Here is a 16,371-nt window from a genome sequence, read left to right as displayed (position 1 = left end):
GAGAAGAAAAGAAATAATTTCTAGGAAGCAATCACTCCCTGGGGTGGAGGAGGGAACTCTTCATTTATGAAGCTCCTGCAAAATTCCAAGCTCTATGTATTTGCTATCTAAGTTATTTCTCAACACAACTATGCCTGGCATTTAATACCATCTTCATTTTATAGAGGAGAAAAGTGAAACTCAGAGAGGCTGCAATTTGCCCATGGTCAAAGAAAGTCTCTTGGTATTTGGTAATAACCAGGTAACTAAGAATCAGGGAGAGCCACAACAGCACGGAGTTAAAGGCTCAGGTTTGGAGTCTCAGAGCCAGCTTTTGAATCCCAGCTCGTGCATTTTCCAGCGACGTGATGTGAACAATCTGCTTAGCCTCTCAGTGCCTTAGTTTTCTTATTAGTAAATTGGAAAAATAAACGTATTTCCCTCACGGAACGGTTGTGAGTATTTAATGATGAATAAGTGTATGGTCTTAACAGGAAGTAAAAATCAATCATTTTATTAGAATGCTGACTTAGAAACCTAATGAAAAAAAAATTCCAAGCATAAGATAATTTCAATTTTACAAAGCATTCTCATACAAAAACTGTGTCTCATTTGACCTAGTAGGGAGGACAGACATCCTTATCCCTTTCTGCAGGGAGAAAATTGGATATCTGAGGGGTCATTCCCCTCAGATAAATGATTATCGTTTGCTTCTTTACTGTATTTTCCCAATCTGTCCTTCACCCTCAACTCTGAGCTTGCTGGACGAGGGGGTGTGGATTGTGTGTTGCGGGGGAGCATGTATGGGTATGATTTATTGTTTTCTTTTGGTCTTCTCTATATTACCAAATAATAGCACAGAATATGGAATATAATTGGTGTTAGATTCTAAAACAGTGCATGCCATATGAATGAATTTTCCCGGGATGAGAAAGCTATATAGTGGCTCCAGCATGAACAAAACCTGAGTCTCTAGACTCAAAAGCCAGAGTACTCTCCATACCATATGCAGTATTAAGAAACAACATTTCACAGAATCATGGAATTTCAGGATTGGGAAGAACCTTGGAGACCGCTTTAGCTAGAGTTCCCACTTTATAGGTAAGGAAACGGAGGCTTTAAAAAACCTTCCATTACTTGGCCAAAATCATGAAGCCAGGAGCTAGACAAACCTGGGCCGGCACCCAGATGCCCTGACTCTGAGGTCACTAGCGCTCCCACTGTGCCCTGGCAGATCCAAGAACCAGGGCACAGCCTCCACATGGCAGCTCAAGCTTGTGAGTAACAGAGCGTGTCCCCTGTGCTCCCAAACCATTGCGTGTGTGCGAATCTTATTGCTGGGCTTGTGAAACAACATAAGAGGGGGATTTAATTTGAAAGGATCTCACTGCTGCCCCTGGCAGTGGCTCCCTGCCATGAGTCTATGAGCTAAAGCCAGCCTCTGCGTGCATATGCAAGAGGAAGAAGATGGCCTTACCCTCCTTAAATGAAAAGAGACATCCTCCCAGTTTTTTCTGAAGCTTTCAAGTCACCCTATATTCCAGCCTGGATTCTAAAGGGGAGGGAACTGGACAAGGCTTGAGGTCTGGGACAGGTCAGTGAGGCTGGCTCTCTAGAGTCACATAATATAGCAGTATGGTAGTTAGACATGTCTTTCATGATGTAAATGTCAAGTTTATAATGTGCTGTGCCCATGTTAACATGCGACAAGACAGACGTACTCCAAATTGCCTGTGGACATGATTTGGCGTTTAAAAAGAGTGGCAAGCAGAGAAGAAAACCTGTCAATGGACAATGGCCCCAAAGAGCACGTCCTAGTTGGCTTCTGATCTGGTCTGTACCCAGATGAGCACATGCGTCTGGGTACCTACTTGCATGTGTTTCCATGTGCAGATTATGACAAGAGCCTAACCTAATCCTCACGCATTGTAGGTGCAAAATCTATGTTTGTGGTATTTATCATCTCCCGGTTACACCTGTCCTGTACTTTTTCTTTCTAGCACTTATTATACACATAAGTGTGTATTTATGCGTGTGTGCATGCTTGTGTTTAATTAATGTCAGTCTCCTCCATGAGAGCAAGGGCCATGTTTGTTTTACTCATCATTGTATCATCTGCCCTAAACACAGTGTTGGGTCTGCAGCTTGTGCTTAATAATTATTTGAGGATTAAATAAAGGACGGAAGGAATAACTAGATGGCCAGGGGCCTGACTTCTGGATTGAACTCCATCATTTAATTAACCATGTGACCTTGGTTAAATCTCATACTTAACTTTGGAGCTAGAAAGGATCTTAGAAATCAGCTTGCTAGATGATTGCAAACTTTGTTTTAGTAACAGAATCCAAAGTAAAACATACGTGAAATCTGAACACAAAAGCAGATGCAAATCTCCTCTTGTCTAAGGAAGGTGTTGGCCCGGGAACCCTGCCTGATCACCGCCTGTGCCTCTCTCTCCACCCTAGAGTGGTTTCTATGGCTACTTTAATTAATGCTCAGGATTTCAGATAGCATAGGTGAAAACCACTGATCCACATCAACCCTATCATTTGGTAAAAGAGGAAAGCAGGATCCAGGAGAAAAGGGAGCTTACCTAATGTCACAAGACCAGGGCATGAAGAACTGGAATTAGTATCCAGATGTCCTGATTCCCATCCTCATTAGAAACTTTTTACCTCTCAACATGTCTAAGCTGCCCTCCAAATATTTACAAAGTGGTTGTAAGAACGTTTTCAGAGCTCTGAAACACTCTACATTTGGAAGCCAGACTGGGGGGAGGCATTTGACATAGCAGGTGAAAGGAGGGCTTTGGGGTCAGGTAGGTCAGTGTCTGGACCCCAGCTCCACTCCTTACCAGGTGGACGACCTATGGCAATGCACTTGCCCTCCCCAAATCCTGGTTTTCTCATCTACAAAAGGCACTGCCCACTTCACAGAGAGTCTTATGAGGACCAAATGTCCTCCCTTCATGGCACATTATACGTGCCCACTAAAAGGATGCCCCTGCTGAGCATTCAGCATCTATGGTGCTATTCAGGGTACCTGTTTAAGTTATTTCACCAGTAATAACAAGCATACATTGAATATGTCACATGGGCCACAGCTCCCCTTATAATAGTGCCTTATAGCCACGGTGTGATATTATGACTGTTTGTCCTCAGGCCCTCTTATCCCCAGTGTCCAGCATTGGATGAGGCATACAGTACTTGCTAAAACACATTTAAAAACAAAAAAAAATGTGTGCCTCTAATTCCACCATATTCATTAGTGTGGTTATGGACTTAGAGTCTTTGTCTCCAGTCCAGGCACCACCTTTTCTTGGCTGCATGACTTTATTCAAGTCACTCATCTTCTCTTCTTTAGAATGGAAATACAAATCCCAGTTGTCCCCAACCTTACAGTGTCCTTAGGAGTTTTTTTTTTTTTAATTTCAGCATATTATGGGGGTACAAATGTTTAGGTTATGTATATTGCTCTTAAATGGAAGGCAAAGTCATACCGAGAGGGTATTATTATTTGAAAAAACACAAACAGAATAAGATATTAGATCCCTAACACTTCTTCTGTTCTCCTAAACCCAATGTCCCAAGCCTGCATCTTCCCCAGTACCAGGAATTTCAGATATTGGCATGTTCTGTCAAATAGTCAAGGAGCACCCATATTTAATTTATGTATAATCACAAACAGCAATGGCTACACGCTGCCAAAAACGATTTTAAGGATCCAAATTAGAAATTAAGTAGATAACTACTGCCTGTGGGTGATTTAGGAATAGTCCTTGCAAAGGGTAGTAGCCCTTTGAATTAATAATTACATTTTTGAAATTCTGATATTCTCCTGTTTTGAGGGAAGAAATGCCCCATGTTTCTCTTCTCATACCTTTGCTTTTTTCCCTTTCTCATACACACACTATATTCATTTTCCTTAGTCTTCCCGCATTTCATCATGCCCAGAACCACCTTTCCCCAATAACTCAGTGATTATTTACCACTCCTCAAGGCTCACAGAAAGTTCAGCCGTAAACTCTTGCATAGGCAGAACCACTGTAAGAACCCAGTCACTAGTGAGCCAACTTTCCAACTAGCATTTGAATATTCAGTATAGAGTCACAGGCAGTCACAGCTGGTAGGGATTTCAGGAATCACTCATCCTCAGTCTACAATAGAACAAAATGTCCAAGCAAGACATGCACATTTTTCGTATCAACTACTTAGAAGATTAAAGATTTGAATTCATGCCTTCTCTGCTGCAGGCCAGGGTTCTCTCTTCATACTCTGTTTTCTGGCTCTCTTTTTCTAATTGATCCAGAAGTGTTAGGACTTGCCCTTCCTTCCTTGACTTGAAGGCAAAGACTGCAACTGAGTTTTTTGAATTCTCCAATTCGAGTCCGCAACATCTATTGTGCACTTATGATAACAACAAGGCTGAGCAAAAATCACTCAGGGGATCCAGAAATGAATTCTATATACAAGCCCTTCCCTCAAAAAGTTTCCACTTAGGTGAGAAAAAAAATACAAGAAAGCACTCTAGTTCCAAATGGCTTAAAATGAAAGAGATACAAGTGTAGAAAGCTGTGGGTAGGTCAAGAAGACAGTGATTAAGTGGAATGTGGAGGACCTAAGATAGTTTCAAAGTGGAAAGAACTTTGGGCTAAGCCCTTTTTGGATGAGTGGGATTTCAATAGGCTAAGAACCAGCACAGAACTACTCAACAAAAGGCTGTTCATTGAGTGCCCTACTTTTTTCCAAATGTGTGAATAGGTTTGGGTAGGATATGGGGTACAGTAGCAGCATCTGCAAAGCAATGCTGCTTACACCTCATGTGGTTGACTATAATTATTAGACTATGGATGCGAATAAACCAGATTTTGAATCCCACTTGTGACATTAGAGAAGTTACTTAACCTGGCTGAGGCTCAATCACCTAATGTGCAAAGTGGAGAAAACAAACAAAACCTACATCTGATGGTTATTCAAATGTGTAAATGAGATAATGTATAGTAAGTATCAAGCACCATGCCCAGCACACAGTAAGTACTCAAATATTAGCTACTTGATCTTCTCTTTGTAATTGTCAATCTCTTGTGCAAAGTAAAAAATTTTTAAAGTGAAAAAAAGCTTGCAGAAGGGGCACGATCTCTTGACTCAGACATTTCTCCCTATAGCAAGGGCTATGCCAGTGCCTAACCCGACACAGCACAGTATAAACGAAAGGCAAGGGCTGTCTTAGCCCAGATCTTACCTGTATATTTTATATCTGGTTGTAAATCCTTGACGGTGTCTTTCCACAAAGGATAGGTAGCTCCTGGAGTGGTGGAAAGGCCCCCTGTCTGAAATGAGCCAATCAAATTCCTTGGAGACATGTTGGTCTGTCCCAGCTGGTTCCTGGTGGGAGGGCTGCACTGAGATTCGGCCCCATATAAACAGGAAGTAGAGGAGCTCAACAAACCTCCAGTTCATGCTTTTCTGCCGGCCTTTTTCCTCTCATTCTTGCTCCATTCTGTGGAGTCCTACAGAAAAAAAAAACAATAAAAAAGACAGAAAGAAAGGAGGAGGCAAAAGAGGGAAAGAGGAAAAGGGGAGAGGAGTAAAAGAAAGAGGAAGACAAAGGAAAAGAAAAAAATGTTATCAACACAGCTTCACAATAATACCTTGTATCAGTAGAATGCTTTCAGGTTTACAAAAATCAGTAGAGTTTCTGGTTAAAAACGTAGAGTCTATGAAAATCTGGGCTCATGTCCCTGCTTTACTGTTCACGTGTTACATGAACATGTACAAACTGCTGAGTCTCTTAGGGATGCAGTTTCCTCATCCGTAAAAATGAAGATGGGCTTATGTTCCTCTGTGTTTGCACTGGGCACATTGCAGATGTTCAAGGCAGAAGTGGGAAAAGAATAAACGAAATGAAATAGCACAGAAACAGGTTTTATACAGCCAGTAAGGGACATGAAGACAACTCAAATGTCTGTTCCATCTACTGTCTTTACAAACAACGTGCTTCTTATAACCAGGATTCAATAAACAAGAGCTCCTATCCCTTCTACTCTCACACAGACATGAGCCCATCACACACACACACTTTACAATGGCAGGACCAGACGAGTGCACAAAGCCTTGTGATGGATTAGTGTCATGACCCTCTGGGCTAGACACCATAAAGATGAACAGTTCTTGGTCCCCACTAAAATCCACTTCTACAATGCTCAGTGGAATGTCTCCCAAACCCAGGAAACATGACCAGAGAATTCATCTGTCAGTGCCTCTGAGCCTCAGGGTTCCCCAGTGTTCATAAGGAAACTGAAGGCCGAGGGGTCAGGTGAAGTCCTGCAAGCCTCTTTTATTGGGTGGTGCCACAGCACACTGGCACTGTGCTGGGAAAGGCTTGAGACGAAGGGATAGCTTAGGCAGAGGTTCTTTGTGGGGAGGATAAGTGAAAAATCACAAGGCCATGCCAATTTGGGAAACAAAATTTACAAGTTTTGTTTTCATCATCTCATCATCAACCTACTTATTAGCTTAACGCTGTACTTTCTGTGATCACACTCTATTTATTGTAAAGAGCTTTATATTATTCCATATTGAAAGGTAGCTTTGGATCCAGTTAGCATCAGTTATAAGCAATATTATTTCAGGCAAGTTATTTAACTTCTCTGAGTCTTAGTTTTCTCATCTGTAAAATGTGGCTAACAATAGCACCTAGAACTAGTGTGACAATCAAATGACATATTTTATGCACCTGGCATATAGTACGTGCTCAATAAATGGCATGAATGGTGATGAGGCTAATGAATGTTGATACTAATGTTATCAACTTTGTCCCTGTTAGAGAGTGTAGTTCACATTGTCCCCACTAATTGGCCAAGTCCCATTTACCCATCAGTAGCCAGTTGAGGTCATGTCCCCAAAGGTCATTTTCTTTATCTACTCCTTTTGTAAAAAGTATGAGTTGTCTCATCCTCTCAACTGTAAGCACTCATTTCCTGTAACTGTGTGTTAGCATTTATGATCTTGTATTACATTTACAGGCATGCCTCATTTTATTGCTCTTCACTTTACTGCATTTTGCAGATATTATTATTATTTATTTGTTTTTTTTACATATTGAAGGTTTGTCGTTTGTGGCAACCCTGGACTGAGCAAGTCTATCAGTACCATTTTTTTCTAACAGCATGTGCTGACTTTGTGTCTCTGTGTCACACTTGGGTAATTCTCACAACCTGTCAAACTTTTTCATCATCATTATATCTGTTATGGTGATCTGTGATCAGTGATCTTTGATGTTATTATTGTGATTGTCTTGGAACACCACAAACTACACCTATATAAGATGGTAAGCTTAATAAACTTGTGTGTTCTGACTGCCCCACTGATCAGCTATTTCCTTATCTCTCTCCGTCACTTCAGGCCTCCCTATCCACTAAGACATAACAATATTGAAATCAGGCCAATTCATAACCCTACAATGGCCTCTGACTCTTCACATGACAGGAAGAGTCACATGTCTCTCACTTTAAATCAAAAGCTGGAAGTGATTAAGCTCAATGAGGAAGGCACATGGAAAGCTAAGATAGGCCAAAAGCTGAGCCTCTTGCACCAAACAGTTAGCCAAGCTGTGAATGCAGAGGAAAACTTATTGAAAGAAATTACAAGTGCTACTCCAGCAAACACACAAATGATAAGAAATCAAAACAGCCTTGTTGCTGATAGGGAGAAGGTTTTAGTGATCCAGGTAGAAGATCAAACCAGCCACAACATTCACTTAGGCCAAAGCCTAATTCAGAGCAAGCCTCCAACTCTCTTCGATTTTATGAAGAATGAGAGAGGTGAGGAAGCTGCAGAAGAAAACTTTGAAGCTAGCAGGGGTTGGTTCGTGAGGTTTTTAAGGAAAGAAGCTGTCTCCATAACACACAAGTCCAAGATGAAGTACCAAGTGCTGATACACAAGCTGCAGCAAGTTCTCCAGAAGATCTGGCTATGATTATTGATGGAGATGGCTACACTAAACAACAGATTTTCAATTTCAACAAAATAGCCTTATCTTGGAAGGAGATACTGCCTAAGACTTTCATAGCTAGAGAGGAGAAGTCAATACCTATCTTCAAAGTTTCAAAGCACAGCCTGGCTCTCTTGTTAGAGACTATAGAAGTTGGTGACTTTAAGTTGAAGCCAATGTTCATCTATCATTCCAAAAATTCTTAGGCCCTTAAGAATTATGCTAAATTTTTCTGCTTGTGCTCTATAAGTGCAACAACAAAGCCTTGAGGACAGCATAGCTGTTTATAACATAGTTTACTGAATATTTTAAGGCCGCTTGTGACTTACTGCTCAGGAAAAAGGATTCCTTTCAAAATATTACTGCTCATTGACAATGCACCTAGACACTCAAGGGTTCTGATGGAGATGTACAAAGAGATTAATGGTGTTCTCATGCCTGCTGAAACAATAATCTGTTCCACAGCCCATGGATAAAGAAGAGATTTCAACTTTCAACTCCTGTTATTTAAGAAATACATTTTGTATTGCTATAGCTGCCATAGACAGTAATTCTTCTGATGGACCTTGGAAAAGTAAATTGAAAACCTTCTGGAAAGGATTCACCCTTCTAAATACCATTAAGAATATTCATGATTGGTAAGAGGTCAAAATGTCAACATTACCAGGAGTTTGGAAGAAGTTGATTCCAATCCTCATGAATGACTTTGAGGGGTTCAAGACTTAAGTGGAGAAAGTAACTGCCGATGTGGTGGAAATAGCAAGAGAACTAGAATTAGAAGTGGAGCCTGATGACATGACTGAATTGCTGCAATCTCATGATCAAACTTGAATGAATGAGGAATTGCCTCTTATGGATGGACAGAGAAAGTAGTTTCTTAAGATGGAATCTACTGGTGAAGATGATATGAACATTATTGAAATGATAACAAAATATTTAGAATATGACATAAATTTAATTGATAAAGCAACAGCAGGGTTTGAGAGGATTGACTCCAATTTTGAAAGAATAGCTTTTAAATGTGTTAAAATTTCTAAAAAATGCTATCAAACAGCATTGAATGCTACAGAAAAACATTTTGTGAAAGGAGGAGTTAATTGGTGCAGCAAACTTTACATTATTGTCTTATTTTCAGAAATTGCCACAGCCACCCAAAGCTTCAGCAACCACCATTGCCCTGATCCGTCAGCAGCCATCAACATCAAGGCAAGACCCTCCACTAGCCAAAAGATTATGACTCACTGAGGCCTCAGATAATCATTTGCATTTTTAACCAATAAAGTCTTTTCAATTGATGGATGTACATTGTTTTTGAGACATGATGCTACCACACACTTAATAGACTACAGTATTGTGCAAACATAACTTTTATATGCACTAGGAAACCACAAAATTTGTGGGATTCTGTTTTTTGTGAAATTCACTTTATTGCAGTGGTCTGAAACCCAACCCAAGTGGTCTGAAACTCAACGTCTCCATATGTCTTGTTTCATTGGGCTGTGAGTCTTTCACTGGAAAGGATCTTTAGAAAATGGTTTCTACTCTTGACTAGATGCATGACTCTGGACAATCATGTCTCCTTCCTAAACCTCAGATTGTTATGTCTTGTCATTTAAAAATGTGGTGAGAACACATTTTGTCAACTGTGATACCATCTATATACATAACTAAATATGATACTTTGTTTGTGTACTCTTCCAACTGAATATGGAAGTTAAAGTAAAGCTAAGAAAGAGAAAATTAAAAGGAGACAGATGTAGATTTCCTGCCCCAATTGGATATTTTACTCTGTTACCCAATTGTACCATTTTATCATGAGTTTCCACAAAAATCCACTAGTCGCTACAAGCCCCAGGTGTCAAGGGCAAAGGAGAAAGGCAGATGAGCAGAGGAGTGGGCTGGCAAAAGCTGCAGCCTGAAGTTTTGTTCTGATCCTAAAACAAAGCCATACATGTCGAGTGCAGAACTGTAACAACTACAGCTGCCAAAACCGTCTGCCAGAGCCCACCTGAGTGTCAGCAGGGGGTGGAGGGAATTGTTTAGAGATCCAAGTGGTGAACTACAACACACTGAAGTCACAGTGTGTCACCCATACAGCCCCTCTACACGGCTTCTGTTGTGAATGGGTGCAGGGTGGGAGCCTGGGAGAGAACACTTAGCTGTTAGACGGTTTGCAAGGCAACAAGATTCAGAACATTGCAGTTCTCAAAAGCGGAACGAGGCTATACATGGAACAGCAGGGCGGATGTGCGTGTCTGCATAAGAGAGTGAGAACTCAGTCTACATCCTCGAATTAGCTGAAATTTGAAAAACCTAACCAAGTACTTCCCAAGTAGGGACCATTTTGCCCCCCAGGGGACATCTTTGCCTGTCACGAATGAGGAGATATTACTGGCATCTAACGGGTCAGGGCCAGGGACACTGCTAAACATCCTACAATGCACAGGACAGCCCCCCACAACAAAGAATATTGTATCCAACATGTCAATGGAGCAAAAGTTGAGAAACCTTGCTCTAATCCAACTCCATTTTACAGATCATGACCTGAGTGGCAGATTAAGCTAGAATCTCATTCTGCCACCTATCTTGGCAGGGCACTGGGTATACGTGGCTGTGTTTGAAAACTGCTTTGTTGTTTGAGTCTGTGATACAATCTGCATTTCATCAAGTAGAGATGAGCGCTTCATGGAAGAAGTCAGAATATATCTCTGTTGACTCAGAAAATTACAATAAATCCACAGAGCACTAAAAATGAAAATGAAAGTTTCTATAAAGTACAGTGTAATAGAAATGGATATTTTGTCAGGCTAGAACAAGGACTAGTACATATGTTACCTAAATGTTGTAATATGAGATATGAGGATAGACAGTGACTCCCATTCTGTCAACAGATCGGATTAGCACTCACTGTGCTGGAGACTTGGGATAGTATAAGGGTCACGTGACTGATATTTATTGCGTATCTACTATGTGCTTAGCTTTAAATTGTCCCTTGGTAGTTGTCAGAGCATCCGGTCCAGAGCAAATATTAATAAGGGTGTATTCCACAAGGTGGGTGCGGCTGTTCCATTTAACTTTTGAGTACCTTGGGAATCAGAGACATGAAAAACTTTCCCAAGCTCACAACTCCTAAGCGTTTGATTCAGGATACTAACCTGTGTAGATCTCTTTACAAAGTCTGCAGAATTTCTTGTATGTCCCCCACCCCCATCCCACACCAGCTGAAATTAGATCCCACTCTCCAGAGTTTCAAAATACACTGGGGGAGTCACCCCACGCATGAATGATTCTAATATGAAATATGTTGCCGTAAGTACTATAATAAAGAAACAAAGTCCAATGGAGAAATAGAGGCCAAGAGGTCTGGAGGGGCCCCATAGAAGAGATGGTATTGGAGCACGGCCTTAAGGAGCATGTAAGGTTTTATTAAGCAGAGATGGGGAGAAGGAAATTCCAGCAGGAGGGCAGCATACAAAAAGCCTTGGGGCTGGGGGAAGGCAGCTGGCGCAACAGCAAGAGCAATGGGGTGTGTGCTGATGGTAGCACATGGGGTGGTGGGGGGGTAGTGAAAACAGGGGCCCTAAAACAGTGGGTCTCTCCTCCTCATCAAGCAAGAACTGTGCATTTCCTTTCTGTATGCACAGGAAGGTCACAACATTGCGGATGCTCAGTAAATTCATCCATTCACCCATTAGCACCCTGAACACCTCCCGTGTGTCAGCACTAACCTAGAAGATGGAAAGTCAGCAGCAGACAGGACCCTCAGGAAGCTGATTTTCTACGAGAGGGGAGAGAGGAGGAAGCAAAGGAACAACAGCTCTGTGTGGAGGTGAGGAGTGCGCTGATGAAAATCAGGGCGGGTCACGCTTTTGATACAGGTGTTCAGGGAAAGCATCGCTGATAAGGGGGCTTCTGAGCAGAGACCTGAAAGAAGAGAAAGAATAAAGGGTGCAGGTGCCTCAGGGAAAAAGAAATGTCGGTGGAAGGAAGGGGAAGAGTGCCAGGGTCGGTGTAGGTGTGGCTGTAACCAGAGGCCAGGTAGCATTCCAGTCTCCCGCAGGGAGCTTCTAGTTTAGTTGCCATGAAAGTCATTCTGAGGAAGGAATCACACATTAAATGAGTATTTACCATGTGCCAGAAGCTGCACTGGTTGCTTTATACATGTGACCTTGTGGGACTATCGCGACAGGCAGGGGTCATGGTCCTCAATTTATACATGGGGAGGAAGGGAAACCGAGGCTCAGAAAGATTAGGTAGCTGGCCCAACACCACAAAGCTGGCAAAGGCAGAGTTGGAACGGAGGCTCTGCTGTCCCACTCAGGAGCACCCGGCCACGTGTGGCTTTCAAGAGCTTTGGAGGTGGCCAGTCCAAGTAGAGATGCGTTATATGCATAAAAGACACACCCGCAGGATTTCAAAGACTTAGTAGGAATAACAGAATTTAAAATATCTTACTAATACTTTACATTGAGTACATGTTGAAATATTGTTATTTTAAATAGATTGAGTTAAGTTGAAATATTAAAATGGATTTCACTTGTTTTTTTAATTATTTTGATGTATCTTCTAGGAACTCTAAAATTACACATACAGCTGGTTTTCTCCTTCTATTGGGCAGTGGAGGCTGGGATAGACCCTTGTGCCCCACGACACTGCTTGGGAAGGTCATTCATCCACATCCATCTTCATGTTTTTATCAACATTGCAGAATCCAACTTAACTCTCCCTTGTAGCCCTTTGGTTGAGCCACTGGCCACTTGCCTCCTGCCTCCAAAATCAACAAACAAACAATAAATGCACTACAAATAAGACCTCCCTTGCTCAAGGGCCATATCTCCCAATCCCCATATCCTAGAGACAGTACTGAATATAATGTCTACCACTATGCATTTCAGAATTGCTGTTTTTCCAAAAACAGCAAAAGATTCACAAAGGGAATTTCCTGCTACTGGAGTTTAGAGCCTGTGAAAGAGAGGCTGGTTCTATTCTGAGAGCTGCCCTTGACCTCCTGTGACCTTCGGTGAGTCACAGGCCCGCTGCCACTGTGCAGTTCTCTGGGTGTCCCGGAGCTGCTGACACTGGCTGTGGTGTGGGGACACGTGGGGGCCCTTGGCTGAACTGTGCTATATATAAGCCTGCAGTGTTATTAAGGGAGCAGGGTTCATCCCATACACAGTGCATTCTCTAATTGTGGCCATTGTAAATTATTTACATCCGAGGCACACACTCAGGAGAAAGAGATGAGAGAGTGACCTTCCAGCAGCTTGTTACCAAGCTCCCCCTCTGGAGCTTCCTGCATGGATCTTGGGACCATGGGCCACATCTGGGCCAGAAGGTAGAAGGGAATGCCTCCTGCCTACCCCCTCCCCAGGGTCCCCAAGGAGCTGGGCTGATGATTGGATCTGAGAGGGTAACCCACAGCACCTGCCTCCTGAACCTGGGTCAACTGGATGATCTCATGTGGGCCTCAACTTCCAAAACTGCATCCCCAGATATGACTTCTCACCAGAGATGGGGACCTACAAAGCTGAGTGGCCTTGGGCAGGTTGATTGACCCCTCTGTGCCTCAGTTTTGTCATCTGTAAAATGTGGGCAATAACAGCAGATGCACACTTCTTAGGGTTTAGGTAAGGATTAAATTGGATTTTAAAATGTAACTACCTGTCTTGGTTTCAACTGAAGCCCAAAACTATAGATATTATATTCCAAAGACAAGTGCATGATCATCGTACAGGACTTACAGAAAAGGCAGCCAGACTTCAGTTGTTGGGATTCTTAACTTCTCACGCACATCACAGAATAAAAAGTAAAACATTGGGACTAGGAGTGGAGTTTGATTGGACCTCGACAGTGCTGAGCTCCCCAATCCCATAAGTTCCCCAGGAGAATGGTGGGCAATATAAGCTCCTTATCTCCAGCTTCAACAAAAGCCCTCTAAGAGCATGGTGAATGTCCCCTGGAGCTTGGGGGAACATGGTGGGTTGGTGCCTAAGTCACATCAGAGAAATCTCCAACAAGAATTCTAAAGAGAGAAACTAAAGAGAGTCATGTTGAAACCTGGCAGCAGAGCAGGGACTGCAATCTGGGAACTATCTAATCCCCATAGAAAGTCAGGTGAGGTTGTCCTAGACCCCCAACCACAGGGATAGGGATCTCAGCAAAAGGAAACTGGAATCATCCTGGCATTTCCCAAAGGTCCAACGAATACGTGGTAGACAGACAACTGAAAAGGATGCATTTTTCTACATCCAAAGAATCACAAGTAAGAGTTCCCAGAGAACAAGGGAAGCTCCAAAAATACCCCAAAGAAATATTTTGAGTAAGAAAAGGTTAGCACTAAATGCCTGCCAAACCTGCAGAGCACTGATGCTAGATCGCCAAAAAGTACTAGTCAAGGAAGAATCTTTCTGCCTCCTTACCTATCCCTCCTTGACCAAACCTTGTGCCCTGAAGAAGTCAGAGGTCAAGGTTAGCAACATGGAAAAAATAAGGTAAAATCATAACTTGGGGAAAGAAGAGAATCTGGAGAAAGTAAACTTTCCACTCTAAATAAAGTATGATATATTTGTTACAATATACTGAACTGGACACATTGACTACTGAACAGAACTGTGTATGGGGAATAGAAGTGAACAGAAAAAATTCTGAAAGTAACCTTAAAAAAATTATGGTCTTGCCTCAACTCTCGTCCAAATGTCAGGGGAGAACTGATCTGATAGTAAGTTTAAACAGTGGAAGAAAAAAAAAGTGGGTTTTTTTGTTGTTGTTGTTTTTGTTTTATTTTACCCCACAAATTCTGTTTAGCCAAAGTGAAGATTTGAGGTCTTAAAACACTTTACGTCAGAACCCAACTCAGTGTAAAAGCCCAATTATGTCCAATTACAATTTACTAATCAGGGCATACAATGCAAGAAAAAAAATGTTAGAATCTCTAGTGTACTTCTTTATTATACCTATTTTCAAGACTCAGTCCCAATACTAGGCAGCAATGAGTCACCAACGATGCTGAAATACAGTGAGAGCCCTACAATACGCTGGGTCCACCTTTCCTTCATGTCCAGGGTATCGTGATGCCTTGGTATTTGTGCCTAGTGACACGGAGTTTAGAATTATATTAGCTGTTTTTAACTAAAATGAGCAAGTGGCTTAAAAAGATTCCTGCAAAGAAATTGTGAATTGGCAATAATGAAAATAATTCAAAACAACATAAACAAGAAAATGACAGAGGACCAGCAACACTGCAATGCTAAATCAACACAGTGATATTTAATTAGATTTGTCAAGAATTGGCCAGAACAATTCAAGATGATCAAGAAGATTAATTAAAATATGGATTCACATCTAGTATTATTAATGTTGACCCTTGCTCTGAGTGGATCTTAAGCACCGGAGAATTGAGATATTAACCAGTGAAGGTAATATATGTAAATAATTTATATACATACATTCACAGGGAGGTATATCATCAAAAAGTTTTACTGATTGTTAAGTGTGTTTATTACAAAAATGTCTAGAAACCACTGGAATGAGGGTTCATTATATTTTGTATATTTTACATTATTATTTCTGACCACATAATCAACATCTCCAGAAAATTCCATAGGCTTCTCAAACTCAAAATATCCCACACTAAATTCATCATCATCCTTTCAAACTTCTTCTCTCAGTACTCCCCATCCAAGTAAACCACACAATCCCCCAAATCATGCCTGCGAGAAGCTAGGACTATTCCTGACTTCTTCCTCCACCTTATTCAACCATTGCCACCACCACCACCACCATCCCCACCTGGTGTCAATTTACCTTGTTTTCATATTCGTCCACTTCTTTTGCCAATCTTATGCTTCTCCGTCTTCACTGTAAACCTCAGAGTACCCCTACATTTCTCCTCCTCCTTTCCCCTTATGCACTTCACCTGAGAAACATCTCTGTTCTATGCCTTTCCTCTCTTGACACCTGTCACTCCATGTGAAGCATAACTAATCTGCACTTGGACTACCACAGGCATCTTCCTACTGGTCTTCCTGCTTCCTGGATCTCTACTACCTCCATCCTAAGCACTTGTTGCCAGAGTGAGCTTTCTAATTACAAATATGACCACAGCACTCCCCTAAGCTGACAGATCTAATCATTCCCTGTTGATTGTCCTTACCCCTTAGTCTTGCATTCAACAATATGCTGGATCTTCTGGATCCTTTGAACCTGCTTCCACTTATCCACATCCCACCGTCAATGCACCCTGTTCTCCAGATTCTCTCCCCAACTGCACTGACTGAACCCACTATAAACTTCCATGTCTCAGTGTCTTTGTTTATACTGTTCCCTCTCCTTGCAATGTCCATTCCCATGTCCCAACTTTATAATCAGCCACTCTAGTCATGCTTCGTATTGTATTTTAAA

At 41.8% G+C, this 16,371-nt stretch overlaps 1 protein-coding gene across 1 annotated transcript in view; it reads right to left on the bottom strand.

Annotated features, from left to right (window-relative positions):
- The window catches only part of BRINP1 (BMP/retinoic acid inducible neural specific 1), a 127,371-nt gene extending 121,933 nt beyond the window's left edge, over nucleotides 1–5,438 (bottom strand). Inside the window, exon 1 of the mRNA XM_045562090.1 lies at nucleotides 5,221–5,438. Coding sequence (XP_045418046.1) covers nucleotides 5,221–5,438 — 218 coding nt within the window. The remainder of the gene's footprint in view (nucleotides 1–5,220) is intronic.
- Between the last annotated feature and the right edge of the window lie 10,933 nt (nucleotides 5,439–16,371).

The sequence above is a fragment of the Lemur catta genome, chromosome 10 (assembly GCF_020740605.2).
Source record: "Lemur catta isolate mLemCat1 chromosome 10, mLemCat1.pri, whole genome shotgun sequence".
Taxonomy (NCBI): Eukaryota; Metazoa; Chordata; class Mammalia; order Primates; family Lemuridae; genus Lemur; species Lemur catta.
Note: the sequence above shows the minus strand (reverse complement) of the source record. Positions and strands in the feature narration are given on the sequence as shown.